At 44.2% G+C, this 18,502-nt stretch overlaps 1 protein-coding gene across 1 annotated transcript in view; it reads right to left on the bottom strand.

Moving 5' to 3' along the window:
• MLLT1 (MLLT1 super elongation complex subunit) overlaps positions 1–17,680 on the bottom strand; it is a 37,150-nt gene extending 19,470 nt beyond the window's left edge. Inside the window, exons 1-7 of the mRNA XM_066636205.1 lie at positions 17,475–17,680; positions 10,777–10,957; positions 9,945–10,027; positions 7,289–7,432; positions 6,660–6,785; positions 3,903–4,454; positions 1,221–1,308 (exon numbers count right to left, since the gene is read on the bottom strand). Of these exons, the coding sequence (XP_066492302.1) occupies positions 1,221–1,308; positions 3,903–4,454; positions 6,660–6,785; positions 7,289–7,432; positions 9,945–10,027; positions 10,777–10,957; positions 17,475–17,486 (1,186 nt within the window). The 5' untranslated portion in view covers positions 17,487–17,680. The remainder of the gene's footprint in view (positions 1–1,220; positions 1,309–3,902; positions 4,455–6,659; positions 6,786–7,288; positions 7,433–9,944; positions 10,028–10,776; positions 10,958–17,474) is intronic.
• Positions 17,681–18,502: the final 822 nt, after the last annotated feature.

Raw genomic sequence — 18,502 nt, 5'->3', positions numbered from 1 at the left:
CATGCAGAAGGAAGGAAAAAGGAGGAAAAGGTATAAAATTCTGCAAAGGGCTGAGGATTGTGCAGATCATTAGCTCTCCAAGTGGCTACATGCACACCATGGTTAAGTGAACAAAACACTGCTAACCAACTCTCCATGCACACCTGTGTTAGCCCAAAGGAAGAAAGAAGCAACTTTTGTAAAGCTTCCCTGAAATGTCCAGCTGTTTATAGTGGTGGTCCTAAGCTATGAAATCCCCTGATCTGTGGCCTAGTTGGCATGCTCCCTGCCTCCATCTGCCATTGCCCACTTGACTTTAGCTGACAATCCTGGATCTTAGATGTTGTGCTGTTATTTTCCCTGTGCATTTCCTTTATTCGTACTTAATTGTCTTTTAAATGAATTGATAAAGCAATAGATTAAAACTATGTCTTATTGCTTTGAACTACTGGGAGAGCTAGTTTACAAAGACAGCAAATAAAAAATAAAGTAAGCCTGTTGTTACCATTTGGCACACTGTCACCCACACATTCTTTTCTATCTTTTTTGGAGTATACCTTCCCTTTCTTTCATATCTGGCTACCCAACCTGACTTTAGCGAACTGAAAGCGCCAGGGTGCCCATATGGAGAAAAGATGAAGGCATCACCAGGGTGCTTTCTTCTGCTCAGCTGGCACAACTTTCAAGACAGGCAAGAGGGTCACCAGTTTAAGAAGATACACAACTGAAATGGGACAAAAATTTTGAGTTAAACCTAATGAGAGTTGGCATGCTTAGAGACTAAATTCCAATCCAGAAAGTTTCTCGATTTCGATATCACAAGATAGCCTTAGGCAAGTCCTTTTCTCTCAGTTCCCCTACCTGCCATATGAGGATCATAACACTGACCTACCTTGCATCATTGTTCTAGGGTTCCTGAAATCAGCATGTTGGGCATATGAACATTTGAAATGGGATTTATATGGGTATTCTTCGCAGCTAAGAGAACAAGCTACAAATTTAAATTTGACCCTAATTTAAAACATCTTTGCCAGGAACTCATGAGGTGTCTTTTTGCCTCTCAGCCTCAGCCACACCACTTGCAATATGGGAGCAATAATACGAGCCTGCCTTATGGATCGTTGAGATAATGTATGAACACTATGAAAGCATGATGAAAATACTATTATTATTAATAAAACCCCATACTTGGGGTATCATATGCATCAAGACTCACGTGAGGTTTCCAAACAGCAACGCACCTTGGCTGTGGTTCTGAGATGGTTCAAAGTCAGAGTCAGAGCTGGAATCGGAGCTTGAGCTGGAGATGGAAGGACTGGATAGGCCAGACTTCACCCCCCATAGAAAAGGAAGAAGAAAAGCGAGAAGTATCTTAACCCTTCAGTCCTTACTACAGAATGGAGATAGCACCCATTTTTATTCCCCATAAACCATGTCATGTTGAGTGGCTGCCAGTGTGCATGTGGGTTTTCCAGAAGATCATTTTAAAGCATTAGAAAAGTACTTCATCTCCTTCTATGGGCTTATGAACACATGATGCTGCCTGCTTCAGAGTCAGAGTAGTGGTCCAGTGGCTCTCCAGAGTTTCAGGCATAGGTCATATATGGCCTAATCTGGAGATGCTGCCAGACATTGAACCTAGGACTTCCTGCATGCAAAATACGGATTTTACCCCCAGCCTGCAGCCCCTGTCCCTATATATGCACAATGTCAGTGTTTAAGAAAAAGTTACCTGTGACAGAAGGAAACTTGATATTTTTTGCCCCTATGAAGGCAAGACTGTCTCTCTGAGCAGTGATACGTCCTGTACCTCTCCCTCTCCCCTTCCCTTTTTCTCCATTTGCTACATTTTTCTCTTCTCTTTGCAACCTCCATTTTTCTCTCCTTGTTCACACACTGGGTGGGAGGACCTGGAGAGGATTGCTTTGCCTGCTGTTTATTTCCTCTGAAAATAACTGAGACTTCAAAAATGTAAAAAAGGGCTTATTCATACAATTTTGGAAAAGAAGAAACCTATAGATGTTAATACTTTGGAAAAGTTAACACAAAGGCAAGGGCGCAAAAATCCAGGTGCAAAAACTTACAAATTGGGCCTCACAGTTGGCATCTAAGGTTTCTGAAGCAAGAAGGAAACAGATCCCTCTTCATGCTCCCATAAGTGCTATTATAAGATCTGGATACTACCTCATTTTACTCCCTACCTCCTTCCTTAATATTAGACACACCACAGCTCTAGACCTCATTTGAAGTCCCAATGCTCAGTTGAAGTAGCAGCAAAAAGAACAGCTGTGAGCACATGCCAGGGCTATAGGTCTAGAGCAAAACGGAACAGATTCTGACTCGCTTTGGTCTCTACTCTGCTCTTGTGCTGCATTCCCAAAATGCTCCAGGCTTTGGAGGGGGTTGGGGGAGAGACTGTCCCTAGCTTTCCTCTTTAGTTTGGAGTTAAAAAACTGGGTAGGAATTTACCCAGTTGCTATGTTTGCAAAGTATCCCTCCCAAATATTGGCCAAAGCAAGCAACACGCCAGCTTTGGTGTGGTGATGAGGCTAGAGCAGGGCTTCTCAAACTGGGACATCACGACCCCCCCAGCCCGAGGGCCCTGGACTCTTTCCCCTTAAGGGGCAGGGGAAAGCAGCAACACGATTCCCAGGATCGTGTCGCTAAGGGGGCTGCAGTGACTGGCATTTACTTACCAGTCCCTGCTGCAACCTCCCAGGGGTGCAGGGAGCCCTGCATGACCCTCCACAGGGTTCCCCAGCCTTCAAAAAGTGAAAGTGTAGCAATCACGCCCCGTCTCCACAAGACCAGAAGCGGAGCGCAATCGTTACGCTTTCACTTTCTGAAGGCTGGGGAGCCCTGCGGAGGGTCTTGCAGAGCTCCCTGCAGGGCTCCCTGCACCCCCAGGAGGCTACAGCAGGGTAAATGCCAGTCCCTGCAGCCCCCTTAGCGACACGATCCTGGGGATTGCGTCGCCGCCTTCCTCCCACCCCCGCTGCCTTCCCTGCTCCCATGTAGGCACTGACTGCGGTCCTCAAACTCCCTGAAAGTTTGAGAACCACAGGGCAAGAGGACCGTTGGCTTTGTTCAGTGTTACCAACAAAAACAGAGCTGAAATAAGCCCCTTTCTGTGCACCTCCAAATTCAAGTTTGATGGGAGAAGTAAAAGACTTGCTTTAGGTCTGCACCTGTCAGGCACTCACCCAAATGTAGCAGCTAAACCATCTCCCTTTCCTGCTCTGAATCTAGAAGGGGAGTTGGAGGAAAGGAACATTCAGTTCTCTGGCCCTTCCCTCCCTAGAAGACCTGGTTGACTGTTTCAATCTGTCTTTGGGTTTATCTGCACTACATGCATTTCACCTGACATGCCACAAACTTACTAGAAATTATTATTATTATTAAAAATATTTACATGCCACTTTCCAACAAAAAAGTTCACAAGTGGTTTACACCACAAAATAAATAAGCAGACCCTTGTCCCAAAGGTTCACAATCTAAAAAGATGCAGAACACACCCCAGCAGTCAACTGGAAAAGAAGCTGTACAGGGATGAAGAGGGACAGTTGCTCTTCCCTTGCTAAATATAAGAGGACTACCACTTTAAGAGGAGCCTCTCTGCTCGGTTAGCGGGAGTTAGGAATATGGTGGGAATAAGCCAGCATATCTCAAGAGAGACCCTGTACTAATGCCAAGATCTGCTTCTTAATCAAAATTAGCCAGCAGTCCCCACAATCCCACTGTCTGTGAAAAACATCTGAGAAAAAAAACAAAGAAGCAGGAATGAGGTTCAAGTATCCCAAACCTGAACAGCAGGACTTCAGAACCAATCCCCTTAACCACCTCTATTCCTAATGGGCACAATCTGACATGAATCTAATCAAAACAGCCCACCTGATCTCATGGGTAAACAGCAGTCCCCTCACCTCTGATTTCAGAGAAGCTTCATCCTCCGAATTTGACTCCTCCACTGCTGCCACCTCCAGGGGCTTTTTGATAGCCTTGGCTTCGTTCTCCGGTTTCACCTTCTCTGCTTTGGTGCTGGGCTTTTCCTTGGCTGGCTTCTTCTCAGCATAAGATGAGGTCCGAGGGGATGTGGCTGGGACAGTCTTGGCCCCTTTGGAGCTGCTCTTCTTGGGTTTTTTGGCACTAGGTTTTGGTGACTCCACTGTGGAAGGCCTCTTGCTGGAAGGCTTCAGTTCTGGTTGAGGAGGCCCACCTTTTGGAGATGTACTCTCCATCTTGGGCTCTTTCAGAGCCAGCTTGGGCTCCTTGAAAGCAGCTTTTGGGAGGGGCTTCTCCTCCTTGGGCACCTTGTTCTCAGTGGGCTTTCTTGAGGAATCCTTCACAGGCTTGCTTGGCTCTCTTTCAAGGTCTCGGGAGGAGTTTTTGCTCTCTGAGTCTTTTCTAGGCCTCTCCCTGTGCTCCCGAGTCACCTTGTGAGGCTTAGAGGTTTTACTGCCATCTTTGTTCACCTCCTAAATGCCAACAAAAAACAGACAGAAGTGAAAAGAAAATCCCAAAACAGAAGAATTCTTGGCTATTTCACTACAAACAAGGGGTGGCTTGGAATTTCAGAGCACAGAAGACCAAACTTATGGTATTGCATTTGCATTGTGGAGCAAACCAAATGCATTTGAAGACGCAGGGTCTTCAAGAAAGATACTGACAAATTAGAAAGAGCAAAAAAGGAATGGTAAGTGAAGGAAAGACATCTGAGAAGGATGAGAGTTGATCCTAGAAAAAAAGTTAACGGGAGGGTGCGTGTAAGCACACTTCAGCCTTCAAACCTATGTAAGTGTCAGAAAAAAAGAGTTCATTCACTCCCATTCTTTCTTCTTTCTATTACTTTGAGAGGCAAACAGGTTTAGGGACAAGATACTGTGATACCCCTGGGGGCTGGGGGATAACAATAGGCCCTCAGTTTGGCTGTACTTGTTGTAAGAGGCAACTAAACAGCCACCGGGTAGATGGGACTCTTTCCAGCACTAGCATAGCTGTGCCAGTAGAACGTGTGCTGCATCCTGCAGTTGGGTGTCACTCACGGAGGCCTCCTCAAAGTAAAGGGAATGTTTGTTCCCTTACCTCAGAGCTGCATTGCCCTTAAGTCAGTGCTGGAAAGCACTGACAAAAGGGGTTAGGATTGTGCCCATAGTCTCTCTTGGCCTGCTGTATCACCTTCATACATTTCTTTTGCCACAGTTTATGTCCCCTTTTACTCTCCTCATTAGAGCAAAACTTCCATTTACAGAAGGAAGCTTCCTTGCCCTTTACAGCCTCTCTTCCCTGGGGGATGGGGATAAGAATAGGCCCTCAGTTTGGCTGAACTTGTCGTAAGAGGCGACTAAACAGCCACCGGGTAGATGGGACTCGTCAGCCTGGGAAGGCAGCTCATCTGAGAGAAGGAAAACTCTGATCCCAACCTCCACTGCCTTGTGGCTACATCCAGTTATGGAAAAGGCTTCAGGAGTCAACCTCGAGGCAAAATCAGGAGCCGGAGTCCCTGAGGCAGTTCATGGCTGAACACAGTCACGTTCTGGCAACTCCTGTGACACCGCTGGAACCAACCGTATTGGCTTCTGCCTTTCCATTGGACCATTTCAGCGACGTGGAGAGGGGGGATTTGCTGCATGGGTAACAGTCTATCCTACATAACTACTTTACCCAGGCTTCGCACACTGGAGAGGACACTCTGTTCTAGAACCACTATTCAGAGCGCGATACCATAGTCTTCTGAGACTGAAGGATGCCAACATGACTGTGACAACATGAAGAATTTAACTTGGGGACAAGGTGACACTCCTGTTGGTCTACGATTTTGGATTTTCTTTGGAAGACTGCTAGAACTTGAGAATAAAACACTGAATGTCAAGAGGGTTCAGTATCAACATCAAGCACTGATCTGATTGGAAATCATATTCCCAATCAATTGTGGATAAAAAGCAATAAGATGATGCCTATTCATAGCCTTTCAAATATATGTTCAAATATATGTAAGGAAGGCTAGTGATTATACTGCAACTGCGATTTTAAGTGCAGCTCCGGAGGCAGATCCTTACACTTTCCTGACCAAGGGCAGTTACCTGACCTGGGTTACCTTTTCCTTTTGTTCTTTGATATGTGCAGAACTTAGTACTACTCATTTTTGTCACATGTGGAGACCAAACACAGGAATGGAAATGCAGTGGGCCATTACTTCCTGTGCAGAGATTCTGGGCAGAAGGCTGGTCTGAATTCTTGTTTCTACAGAATAATGATAGGCTTTCACTGGAGTGCTATTATATGGTACATGGAACCAGTATTTTTTTAAAGCAAGTTTCTTGACTCTAGGGCTGTACAAATACACCTGAAAATGCAACCTCTGTCATTTCCTTTCTCTAAAACAGCAGTTCCCAACCTTTTGTCAGGGGCTACGCACAGTAGGCAGGTAGCGACCCGATCAGGGACTTGTAGGTGCCGTGAGTATGGCACTTCTGGGTTCTTACAATCGCTGACCAGTTAAAAAAATCTTTTTACTTACCTGTGTTTGGCAGCGGTGAGACCCCAGAAATGCCATACTAATGGCACCTATGGGTCCCTGGTTGGGTCGCTACGCTTCTTAAGCTGGTAGCGTCCCAGACATGAACGCCTACCCTGGGAAGTTGTGAACCCAGGTTAGGAAACACCGCTCTAAAGCAACCCACCTTTGACCCATGGGACGGTTTGGTCTTCTTAGGATCAGAAAAGGCAGATAGCGGTATTGTGGGTAACATGGGGTAATCAGGACTGGGCCTGGACACAGTTTCTGCACCTTCTGGCATTACCAGCATCTAGGAAGGAAGAACAAAGTAGTTATAAACACTAGACATTCAACACCTAATTGTCTCTGTTCAGAAGTCACAGGGATTCTCTGGTCCATGTGTACATATCAGAAATTCCCAATCTCTACAGGAAAACTATGAGGATACCACAAAAAACAGACAGAGGCTCTGGAGTTCGCACCAGACCCACGACTCACTCTACTGGCTGCCCTGCATCTCAGAACACCTGCAGGAATCAGCCGGAAGCAACTTCTGGTTTGCGTCCATGACTTTTGTTTCACTTCTGGAGGCATTCTGAGGCACAGAGAGTTCAATGAAGTGGGCCATGGGCCTCCCCACGCCTGCGATCACCTCCCAGATGCGAATAGAAGTTGTGGGCATGAACTGGAAGTTGCTTCCAGTTTCCTAGAGGTGTTTTCAGGCTGATTTTCAGGGTAAACAGAACTGTAAAAACAATAATCACTTTCTCACAGACCATGCAGAATGTGAATGTGGACACCTTGACTACTCACCCCTCCAGCCTTGATTAATTTGCGGCGGAACTCCTTGGTGGGGTTGTTGAAGGTTAGTTTCTCACAGCGCAGGTGATTGACAGGTGGATTCCCCTCCAGGTTAAGGAAAAGGTCATATGTAAAGCAAACTCTCTTCGGTTCCTCCTGAAAGCAAGCAGAGAAGTTCTCATGAAGCATATAAGGTTAATATTTATTAGGTAAAAATTGCATCCTGCCTTCTCACAATTGGGTTCCTGGCAGGTTATGATAATATTAAAGGACAACAAAGCTAGTACAGAACAGAGTACAGGTTGAGTCTCATTATTCTGGAGGGTTCTGTTCCCAGAACTCATGTGAATGGCAAAAATCACACTATAGCAAATCAATTTAAAAAATAAAGTCCCTTTGCTCAGGTGATTTAAAAACAGCCTTGCTGCCCTTTGTGATGTTAAGACAGAGTCATTAAGACTACAATCCAACAATTAGTCTCTCTCCAGGTGCTTAGAAAGAATTACACAGGCCAACAAACATTTTGCTTCCTTAACCATTACACCAATTCCTGGGTATATTTGGGGTGCCAATTCCAAAAATGGCATCCGCTTTGCCCTACACCATGGCTTCCTCATGGGAAAGCTGCTTGAACCATTCACTAATGAGGCTATACTAGATCTCCAAAACTAGACGTGATAGGGCAAAACGGATGCCATTTTTGGAAACAGCACCCCAAATTCATATCAAACCACCATAAAGTTTGGGAAAAACGTTTCTGACCCTTAATTTTGCAGGCCTGTGTTATCTTTCCATCACCTGTTCAGGTAGAAAGGAGGGGGTTGCTTGGAGAGAGAATGACTGATGGATTGTCAGCTGGCTGCCCTCTCTCTAACTATTGTAAAGGACTGTTTTCCTTTAATCTAAAGGGCCCTTCTTATCGTGTTGAGATAAAAATCTCTACAGGAGTAAGAAAAGTATTTTAAAGGGATGCATTTTTCCCCTTCTCCAGGAATCAGCACATTCCTTCTTATTTGCAGTGGCCATTCGTGCTGAGTCAAATCTGTGTGTAAAAAATCTGTGTATAACAAGGTTGGACCTGTATATAGAATGCAGAGCCATAAACAACCAATCACCACAAAAAGAAACCTAACAAGCATACAAACTAGACACTCAACAAATTTTGTGAGGACAGGTACAAGGGGAAGTGGTTCCACAACCTGATTGCTGTCACAGGACATACCCTGCTCATCTCTGAAGCTGGGGGCACCTGGTGCAGGACTTCATTTGTAGATTTTAAAATCTGGTCTGCTTTATATGGTAGGATATGGTTTTTCAAATAACTTAGATCCCAGAGGATTAAAGCTTTATAGGTCAAAGTCAGCTTGGAAACACAGACGCAGCCAGTTAACATTTTGAAGAAATGGCAAAAAATGATCCATTCAACAGATGCCAGTTAGTCAACCACTTTTCAGGGCATAGATGTTTTCAAGGCATAGAAAACTGTGACAAGATCAGGCTTATTCAAAAAAAGGTGCAGCTGGTGAATCAACAAATATCAGTGGAAAACCATAAACACAGGATAGGATAGGAATGAACTGTGAATGCATTCTTGTGGACAACTGTATCCTGCATATACTGGCTGGGGGGGCGCTTCAAAATAATTTCTTCCCCTCTAAAAATCTGGTTCACTCATATAGTTAGCAGCTCCCAGCAGTAGGAGATTTGTAAGTCCAAGGAAGTGCATTTGGATGGCACGAGGTAATCAGTGCGGGGACAGAACTACAAAACAAATGTGCTTAAGAGAAATATGTTAACTGCAACGTGGACCATTTTGCAAACTCTTTTTCTTTCGCAAGCATTTTCAGGAGGCACTATGGTTTTGACTTTGCATTTCAAGAATGCACGAGTCCAAAACACTACAATTTAAATGAAAAACGCACACAGGTTCACTGCTGTTTTACCAGTGAAAACTGCAATCCACATGCTTTTTACCCACAAGCTTGATTAAAGCTTGGTGGGGTCAGATCTGGCCTATAGGCTACTGACGTGGTTCCCAAACTGAATGCCATGGCACCCTGTGGCACTGCAGCAAACTCACAGGAGCACAGCAGGATGTCCCCAGTGGCCTCTTCTATCCAGCCCTACTGGGCACAGCCATCCTGGATCACACTAATATCATGTGATCCAAGATAGTGGTGCCCTGGAGAACAGGGTGTCACAAACATTGTAAGTTTGGAAACTGCTGGGCTACTGGTTGGTCACACTTGCTTTAAAGCAGTGGTTCTCACATATTTAGCACTGAGACCCACTTTTTAGAATGAGAATCTTGTCATGACCCACCGGAAGTGACCAGAAGTGACATAATCAAGCAGGGAAATTTTTAACAATCCTAGGCTACAATCCTACCTACACTCACCCAGGAGTAAGCCCCATTAACTATCACGTTAAAAGCATATACATAGTAGCCTGTTAAAAGATCTCCCCAAATGCAGTCACATCCCATGGCAGCATCAAGTCTAATATATTAAAAATAAAATATTTAAATGAATGGGGATCCACCTGAAATTGGCTCGTGACCCACCTCGTGGGTCCCGACCCACAGTTTGAGAAACACTGCTTTAAAGAAATGAAAACTTAACTGGAGCATGGGAAGGTAGAAAGGGAAAAGAAGAAAGTGAAACAATACCTTATTTTTGAAGTAGACCTCAATGGGCATAATGAAGCCAGCATAGCCAGACTCCTCCACTTTGTAAGGAGGCTCTTTGCAAACTGAAAAAGCAAGCAGTAAAAGCATTAACCTAGAGAGCAAACATAAGGACCAGAAACAAAACAAAACAGGTTAGTCTGGCAACTAGGGATCGTATGCAAGTCCCTTGCTCTTTGCCTCCATGAGTATACCTAATTTAGAAGCATGTTTGTGAAGAGTACTACTAAATGAGAAGCTCTCTAAAAGAACAGTACAAAATAGACAACTGTTGCCATTTGATGGAAGTTTCCTTTTTATCCTGAAAAAGAAAACTTCAGATGGACCCAGGGGCTGATGACAAACACCAGCAGGAGAAATGGCCCTTCACAGCTTTTCCAGATCCCTGGATTATGATGTGCACATTTCTCTGAAAATACATTCTTCCATTTATGAGAGACTCCATAAGGTTTTTTCTAAACAAGCCAGGCAGAAGACATTTTCAAACCACTATGCACAAAATCACAGGAGTCTAGGACAGTCACATCCTGTATTCAGGGTTTTCAGATCCTACATGTATTCCAGAGTGGGAAACCAGAGGACAAAAAAGAGAGATACTGTATCTTCTCCCCAAGATACAGGACAGGCACAGAACATATGACCGGTTTTGCTGGAGCAGATCAAATGTCTTATCAAATGCACCATTACATTTCTAAAGCAGCCATATAGATGCTTCCAGGAAGGCCAGAAGACATGCATTTGAACAAATCTCCTGTTGTGTAAAGGGAATCACAAGCCAGTTTGTTTCTGATTGCACAAGTTCACACAAACTCACCACGTTTCGGTTTAGGGAAGCTCTGATGTAGCCGAAAGACCACCTTCTCCACAAAGTGCTGAATCTCAAACTGTTCTGGGCCACGCACAAACACCATCCAGTCATGGGTGAACCCCTCTGTGGTCGGTTTCTTTCGCAGCTGGGCACGGTGTCCCAGCTCCAACTTCACCTGGACTGTGCACTACAAGGGGAAGAACAGTGTTCAGTGGAGTTTCATGGTAGGATACTGGTCCATACAGACAAGACAGTATGACTTTATCTGCAAGACACAGCTTAACTACAGCTTAAATATGTATCTGAATTTCACCAAATGGTGGTTGTCTATCAAGCTCCTATTCAACAGATCATTATTATGTAAAACTAAAATGCTTCCTGAAGAAAGGGAGAGACACATTATTTTGTAGATAAGTTTTGCTTTAAATGTCACTTTTATAAAACAAGATATTCTTGTCCACCCAATGTATTTTCCAGTTGCGTTCAAACTGCATGTGGGAAACCATGAAACTTATGGGGGTTTATCAATAAGAAAAGTAGCAAAGAGCAGAGAAGTTTCCTTGAAAGGCAGATTGTCCACTCATATATTGAACTCAAATGTACACGATTCAGGAATTCCAAAGCTCTTTCAGCAGGAACGAGAGGAAATGTCTTAATGGATCAGTCTGGTACAGGACCACAACCAGACTGTCCTAGAAATGCCAGTCAAACCTCAAATTCAATCACAACATTTATTCCTCTACTCTGTTTCACTGGAGTTCTTTCCTGTCATTTCTACATGCTGCTTATGCTATGTATAAATAGCTCAATATTTAAAATTTTCAGTGATATCTCCCTCTAAAGAACTGCTTCATATATACAGTGCTTTGCACCTTTGTTATGCTCTCTGAAGAATAACTAATGCAGGGTAAATGTGTAATCTGAATGTACACTGGATGTTTTATCTTGAGTATATTATTTCTCTCTTGCCAAAAACCAAAGTGTTCAACAAAGAGCTGAATGGGATATTTCAATGAACAGTGATAAGGGGCGGGAAATCTTCTATTGTTAAACGTTTCCCCACAGAAAACCTCTCCTTTCTAAAAACACTAATTAGATTTATGAAATATCGCAACATGGTAAATGGATATAAATAAGGTAAACTAGAGAGTTTCAATTAACTTGTGGCAAATAACTTTGCTCTAGGAGGTATGAAATACCATGCTTCTATGCGACATACACACACAGCCCTAATTTGTGAATGGGGGAGGTAAAATATAATCCAAATACACACAGTCTACATCAAAAATCAAGTTATTGATTCTGTCCACTTTTGACGTTTGACTTGCACAGCCAAAGTGAAAATTCTTGTTTCATCTTGAACTGCATGTGAAAGTAAAACTCAAACTGAGATACATGTTGGTTTCACTTTCACATAAAGAAATGAGACACCACTCTCTATTGACCTGGGAAGATTGAAAATGTTTTATACAAACACCACTTTGTGTTGTCTTTACACTGTCACAAGTTATTCCATTAAAAATAATTTCCACATAGAACTCTGAAACTGAATATAATGTCAAACCACATTAAATGTGCTTTAGAGCAGTGGTTCCCAACCCTTTTAGCACTGGGACCCACATTTAAAAACAACAATCTATTGCAATTCACTCTAGCAGCCTTGGGAACCCTAACAATAATAATACATAAAACTCTTTCTAGATCTCTTTTTTAATTTAGAAAGAAATAATAATAATACATACATAATACATACATATAAAATAATAATACATAAAACTATTTCTTTCTAGATATCTTTTTTAATTTAGAAAAAAATAGTTTTATTATTATTATTGTTAGGGTTCCCAAGGTTGCTAGAGCCCTTACATATAAAGTATGTGTGTGTGTAGACATTCCCTAATCTCTAGACCAGGAGTGGGTAAACCCCACTCCATAGGTCATTTGCGGTCTTTGGGGACCCCCAATTCAGCTGCAGGGAGCCCCCAGTCTCCAATGAGCCTGTGGCTCGTTGGAGACTGTTGGAGCCCACACTGGCCTGGACCTGTGGAGGTGCGTGCTCAGGATTTATACCTCCCTTCACTTTTCTGGCTTGGTCTGCATGTAATCTGAAAGCACATCCATAATTGCCCTAAGTGCATCAATTCATGTCTCCATGTGTTTTCTGCTTTTTCCTGGGCATTATTTTAACCCCACCCCCACTACCTCTGAACAACTTATGTCTCCATGTGTTTCTGGCTTGGTCTGTATGTTTTCACTGCACAAGAGTTGTGTGGCAAACAGTTCATAGTTCTCACGTGATTCTACATGCCTGTATTATAGTTCTCATGCGTATTATAAATAAGCTCAGTTAAATTCATTCATTCATATTATTTCCATCTCTATTTATTTATATAAATTTATTCAAATTTTATACGCAAGTTAATTTTTCCCCAGCCCCTGACACAGTGTCAGAGAGATGATTTGGCCCTCCTGCCAATATGTTTGCCCACCCCTGCTCTAGATTGTTCCCCCAAACCTTTGGTCATTCCAGGGTTCCCAGAAGGCTGAACTAGGAAGCAAGAAGTGAAGTTAGGGATTTTCAGGCCAGACAAAAGATCAAGTTAGCATGTGATCTATGGCATTAAAATTACTAGAGAAAATAGGAAAATGTGTCATTTTAATTTGGGGATATGAAGATTACGTCTTACCACAGTTTAGCATTCAGCTAACAATTTTCTTTTGCAAACTGGGCAAAGGTGCTTGCAAAGTTTTTTTTTAATGTTTCACAAACCTTTTGTGACCAACCGCTCATGACCCACAGGTAGCCCACAGTTTGGCAAACACTGCTTTAGAGAATGTTTTCCTGATACAGTTTGTGCTGCCTCCTCTGTGTAGGTTGTCATGCTGCAAGACCAACTGGGCTGAGTGCCTGCAACTTGCCCTAAGGCATTCACCAAGTTTTGTTACACAACAGACAACCAAACTTCACATTTTGGTGCCTGAATTATCATCACCCACCCACCCTGGGCCAATTCCAAGAAAAGAATATCCAATAATATGAGACAGGAAGGGCAGTTCTCCTTCTCTCTTCTGCTTGTATTGCAAAAAGGCAACTTCAGAGAACAACCAGGGCTGATATACACACAAAAGTATATAATAAGTACACATGTGCGGGCTAGAGCAGTCACATCACACCCACTCAGAAGAATATTATAGTAGTAGTGGGTGCATATAAAAGATGATCCAGTTCCATCAGGGGCTTGTTGACAGGTACAGTCATTATTTGGCATCTGCACCATTCACTGATGACTTATGAGACAGAATCAACTGTAAATTCTCACATTAACTAAAAATGCAGTGATCTTAAATAGAGACTGCTCACATACATTTAGCTACCACTGATTAACTGTACAATCATTTCAGTGCAAAAGAATGATGTCTGAACCACTTCTCAATGTCTGTGATGTGCACTGTTGACAAACACTGCATTTTTTAAAAGAAATACCAACAGCCTGACTGCATTGTTAAAGGAAGCACTGCCCCATTCACCATCCAAGTTATGGTTTGATGTTGCCATCATTAAGTAATGAACACGCCTATGCAATCAGTCCACTTAATGAACACGCCTATGCAATCGGAACCACCAAGTCTGTGTGGTTCCTTTTCTATCTATTATAAACATATAAACATGCATATATGCACACGTATATGCAGATTATATAAAAACGATACACTAACTTTACACTATGTGATTATATATACAAAAATGCACAACTCGTACACATTTAAATATTTATATAATATATGGCCAAAGTTGCACAAGTGTCTATAACATGAACCTGTGCATATGATTCTATTCTTGATAAATCAGTTGCATATACTCATAAAGACAATGCAACTGGAGTGTGTGCACATACAGATATTCTTACTTCTCCGCTTATGTAATTCAGCAGAGGGGCTGAGAAGATCCTCAGCAGTTTAAGAAAGTAGTCATAAAACAAGTCGCTCCTATTCTCCTCATACAGCAAAGGGCCATCTAGTTCTGAGCCTCACAACCACACTCCAATACTTCCTTTTCATCCTAGTTTTTAGGGCAGTGGTTCCCAACCTTTAGGAGCCTGTGGACTACTGAGTCAAAAACTGGAACTGTCATGAACCACATGCAACGCCAGTTGTGGGCAATCTGTTTTCCACCCTTTCTGGTGGTCCATGGGGAAGCATCTCTCAAATAGGCACTCCCCCCAGCATTTCAGTCCATTCTCCACTCTCCTCGATGGTCCGTTAGGGAGTGCTCACTCAGCAAGACACTGGAAGTGATCCAAGGTTATTTTATTTCTTGCGGACCACTTCTCAGGGTCTTGTGGACCACGTGTGGGTCCCTGACACTTCTCAGGGTCCACGGACCACAGGTTTTGAACCAGTGTTGCAGGGCATAAGTAGACCTCACCCTCTCCAAGCCAAACCCTTGTGTGAAGAAACCTGCACCTTTCCACTCCTGATAGATTCATCCCCAGGGTGACCAGATGCAATGGAGGACAGGGTGCCTATATCTGTAACTTTTGTAGAGAAGTGGAAATGTTGGTAGGCTCAGCTTTCCAAGCCCTTCCACACTGAGTTGCATCTGTTGAAGTTCCCTCTTCTCTAGAGTGGTTAAAGGTATAGGCCAGGGGTGTCAAACATAAGGCCTGGGGACCGAATGCGGCCTGCAGAAGCTTTTTATCTGGCCCGTGGGCTCTCAACTGCTGAGCACTGCTGAGGTGTCATGCTGAAACATGATAACTGGGCTCTCCAACATCATGAAATATGACCAAGATTTGTATATTTTTCTCTTCTGTCATTTGCAGCCAATGAGTTCCTACACGAGAACAGAGTGTTCTTATTTTTAGATTGTAAGCCCTTCTGGGACAGGGAGCTGTTAGTTGTTTGATTTTATCTGTAAACCGCTTTTGTGAACCTTTTGTTGAAAAGCAGTATATAAACACTGTTAATAATAATAATAATAATAATAATAATAATAATAATAATAATAATAATGATGATGATGATGATGATGATGATGATGAAGAAGAAGAAGAAGTCAAAGTGCTCTGGGATTTTAGAATACAAATCAGCAAATGTCTGCCACACAACACACCAGACATCACCATCACTGATAAGGAGGATAAGAAAGTCGAGATAGTAGACATTGTAGTACCTAGTGACAGTAGAGTAGAAAATAAAGAACTGGAGAAAATCACCAAGTATAAAGACCTACAAATAGAAATGGAAAAACTGTGGCAGAAGAAAGCAAAAGTAAACCCAATAGTCGTAGGGGCCTTGGTTGCTATCCTGAAACACCTGGAGAAGCACTTGGACACCATCGGGATGAGTACAAGCACCACCAGTCAATTACAAAAGGCCGCATTACTAGAAACAGCGCATATACTTCAGTGGTACTTGCAACACAACATTATGAAGACAAAAAATAGCTACCTATCCTAGCTGCCTGGGAAGGACTCGATAGGTGGATACAAACAAAAGCCAGTCAAAAAACAACATGACTGTGAAAATATAATAATGACATTTCTGGTTTTAACTGTGCAAAAATATAATAATAATAATAATAATAATAATAATAATAATAATAATAATACTGCACTGATACCTATTTGACACTTAGGTCTCAGGCTGAGACTTGTATCAATTGCTCAAACACCAGTTTACAACCGTGATTCATGTAATCTGGATATAATAATAACAACTATTATTTCTGGTTTTGACCTGTTTAATGACATCACTTCCTGCCTCATGACATCACTTCCGACTCTCAGCAGGCATGATGAACACTGTTCGGCCCACTGTATTAAATGAGGTTGACAACGCAGGGGTAGGCACTCTGTCCTCCATTGTAACTGGTCACCCTATACATCTCTCTTATTATCATTATTTCTGGTTTTGACCTGTTTAATGACATCATTTCCTGCCTCATGACATCACTTCCAGCTCTCAGCAGGTACCATGAATGCTATCCGGCCTGCTGTATAAATTTAACACTCCTGGTTTAGGCACTCTGTCCTCCATTGTAACTGGTCACCCTGTACATCCCTCACCATGGGGGAGGAGGAAGGGGCTGTGCTCTGAGAGACAACCAGAGAAGCCCCCTTCTCTACCTCAATGTTGGCATGCTCTTATGCAGTGTCAGAGGAAGGAAAAGGAAGGAGGTGTGTTGAGAGAAAGGCAAAAGGACCAGGGAGGTGTAGTGGGTAGGAGGGGCAGGGGAGGCCTCCCCACCGGAGCCCATCGAAAAGCACCACCGCTGTGGGAGGCACCCAAGCACCCACAAGTGCTTGGGTGCCTCCCACAGCAGCGGTGCTTTTCAATGGGCTCCGGTGGGGAGGCTCTGCCTCCCCTGCAAAGCACTAGCACCTGGCAGTCAGCCAGTGAGGAGAGGAGGAGCAGGGCTCCCAGGAGCAGCCTCCTCCCTCAGACAGACACCCGCCCCCCGGAGGGAAGAAGGGGCTGCCAAGCTTCCACAGCCACCTGAGCTCGCCCCCCTCTCCCCAGGCAGGTCCCTGCCACGAGGGCCCAGAGCAACTGGCAGCCTTAGGGAGAAGTAGGGGGCGGGGCCAACCAGGCCTCGCCCACCCTGTGGGGGAGGGGCCACACAGACCTCCCACAGAGCCGGCCCCCCCGCGGCCTCCTGAGGGGCGCTCTGAGCGGGAGCAGCAGCAGCCCCTCCTCCTCACCTGGTTGTCCATGGCTGGGCCCGGCCTGCCTCCCTCTCGCGGTCTGCGCCCGGCCTGGCTCCCCTCAGGGCTCCTCCACCGCCCGCCGCCTCCTCATGGCTGGGGGCCTCCTCGCACTCGCCGTCCCTCCAAGGCAGGAGCCGCCTCCGCGCTCGGCCAGACTCGGTTCGGCTCGGCCCCCCCTCCCCTGAGCGTCTCCCTTTCGCTTCTCCGCCTCCACACCGGAAGCGGAAACCCCCTCCTCTCTCTTTCTCACACACACGCTCCAGGGTGATGGGGACAAAAGACGGGCGACCTCCCCAACCAATCGGGCCGTGATTTCCACTCCTGTCCGTCAAGCGGCCGCGCGAGCCAATAGCGAAGCGGGGATGAGCGACGGAGGCGGGACCTCGCGCGCGACCGCGCCGCGGGGTTGCCAAGGCGACGGGAGCGCGGGTGCCCTCTGTCGGCCAGAGGCAGGTTGACAGGCAATCAGGTCTAAGGGTCTTAGTCTATGCATCTAATCTTAATCTATGCATTCTAATCAGGTCTTAGTCTATGCATGTCTCAGAAGTAAATCCCATCATAGTCAATGGGGTTTACTTCCAAGAAAGTGTGGATAGGATTGTAGCCTGAATGCTTCTTCATACATAATAGAGATCTATTCCAGTGTTGCTCAGACTGTGGGTTGGAACCCACTAGGTGGGTCGTGAGCCAATTTCAGGTGGGTCCCCATTTATTTCAATATGTATTTATTAGACTTGATGCTCCCATGGTATGTGACTGCATTTGGGGAAATGTGACAGACCTGTACTTTGAACAAGCTACTATGTACATACTTTTAACAATGATACTCAATGGGGCTTAGTCATAGGTAAGCAACTGCTTGGGGGGTTAGGAGGGTGCTTTATTTTAAATAAATGTTTAAATTTATACTTGTTGTAGACTTTTAGTTTAGTTACTTGATTTGATTTTGTCATATTGGGGGGATATGTTAAAAAATTTTCTTGCTTGATGATGTCACTTCCAGCCATGACGTCACTTCCAGG

The sequence above is a fragment of the Tiliqua scincoides genome, chromosome 8, assembly GCF_035046505.1.
Source record: "Tiliqua scincoides isolate rTilSci1 chromosome 8, rTilSci1.hap2, whole genome shotgun sequence".
Classification (NCBI taxonomy): Eukaryota; Metazoa; Chordata; class Lepidosauria; order Squamata; family Scincidae; genus Tiliqua; species Tiliqua scincoides.
This window is presented reverse-complemented; position numbering and strand designations above follow the sequence as displayed.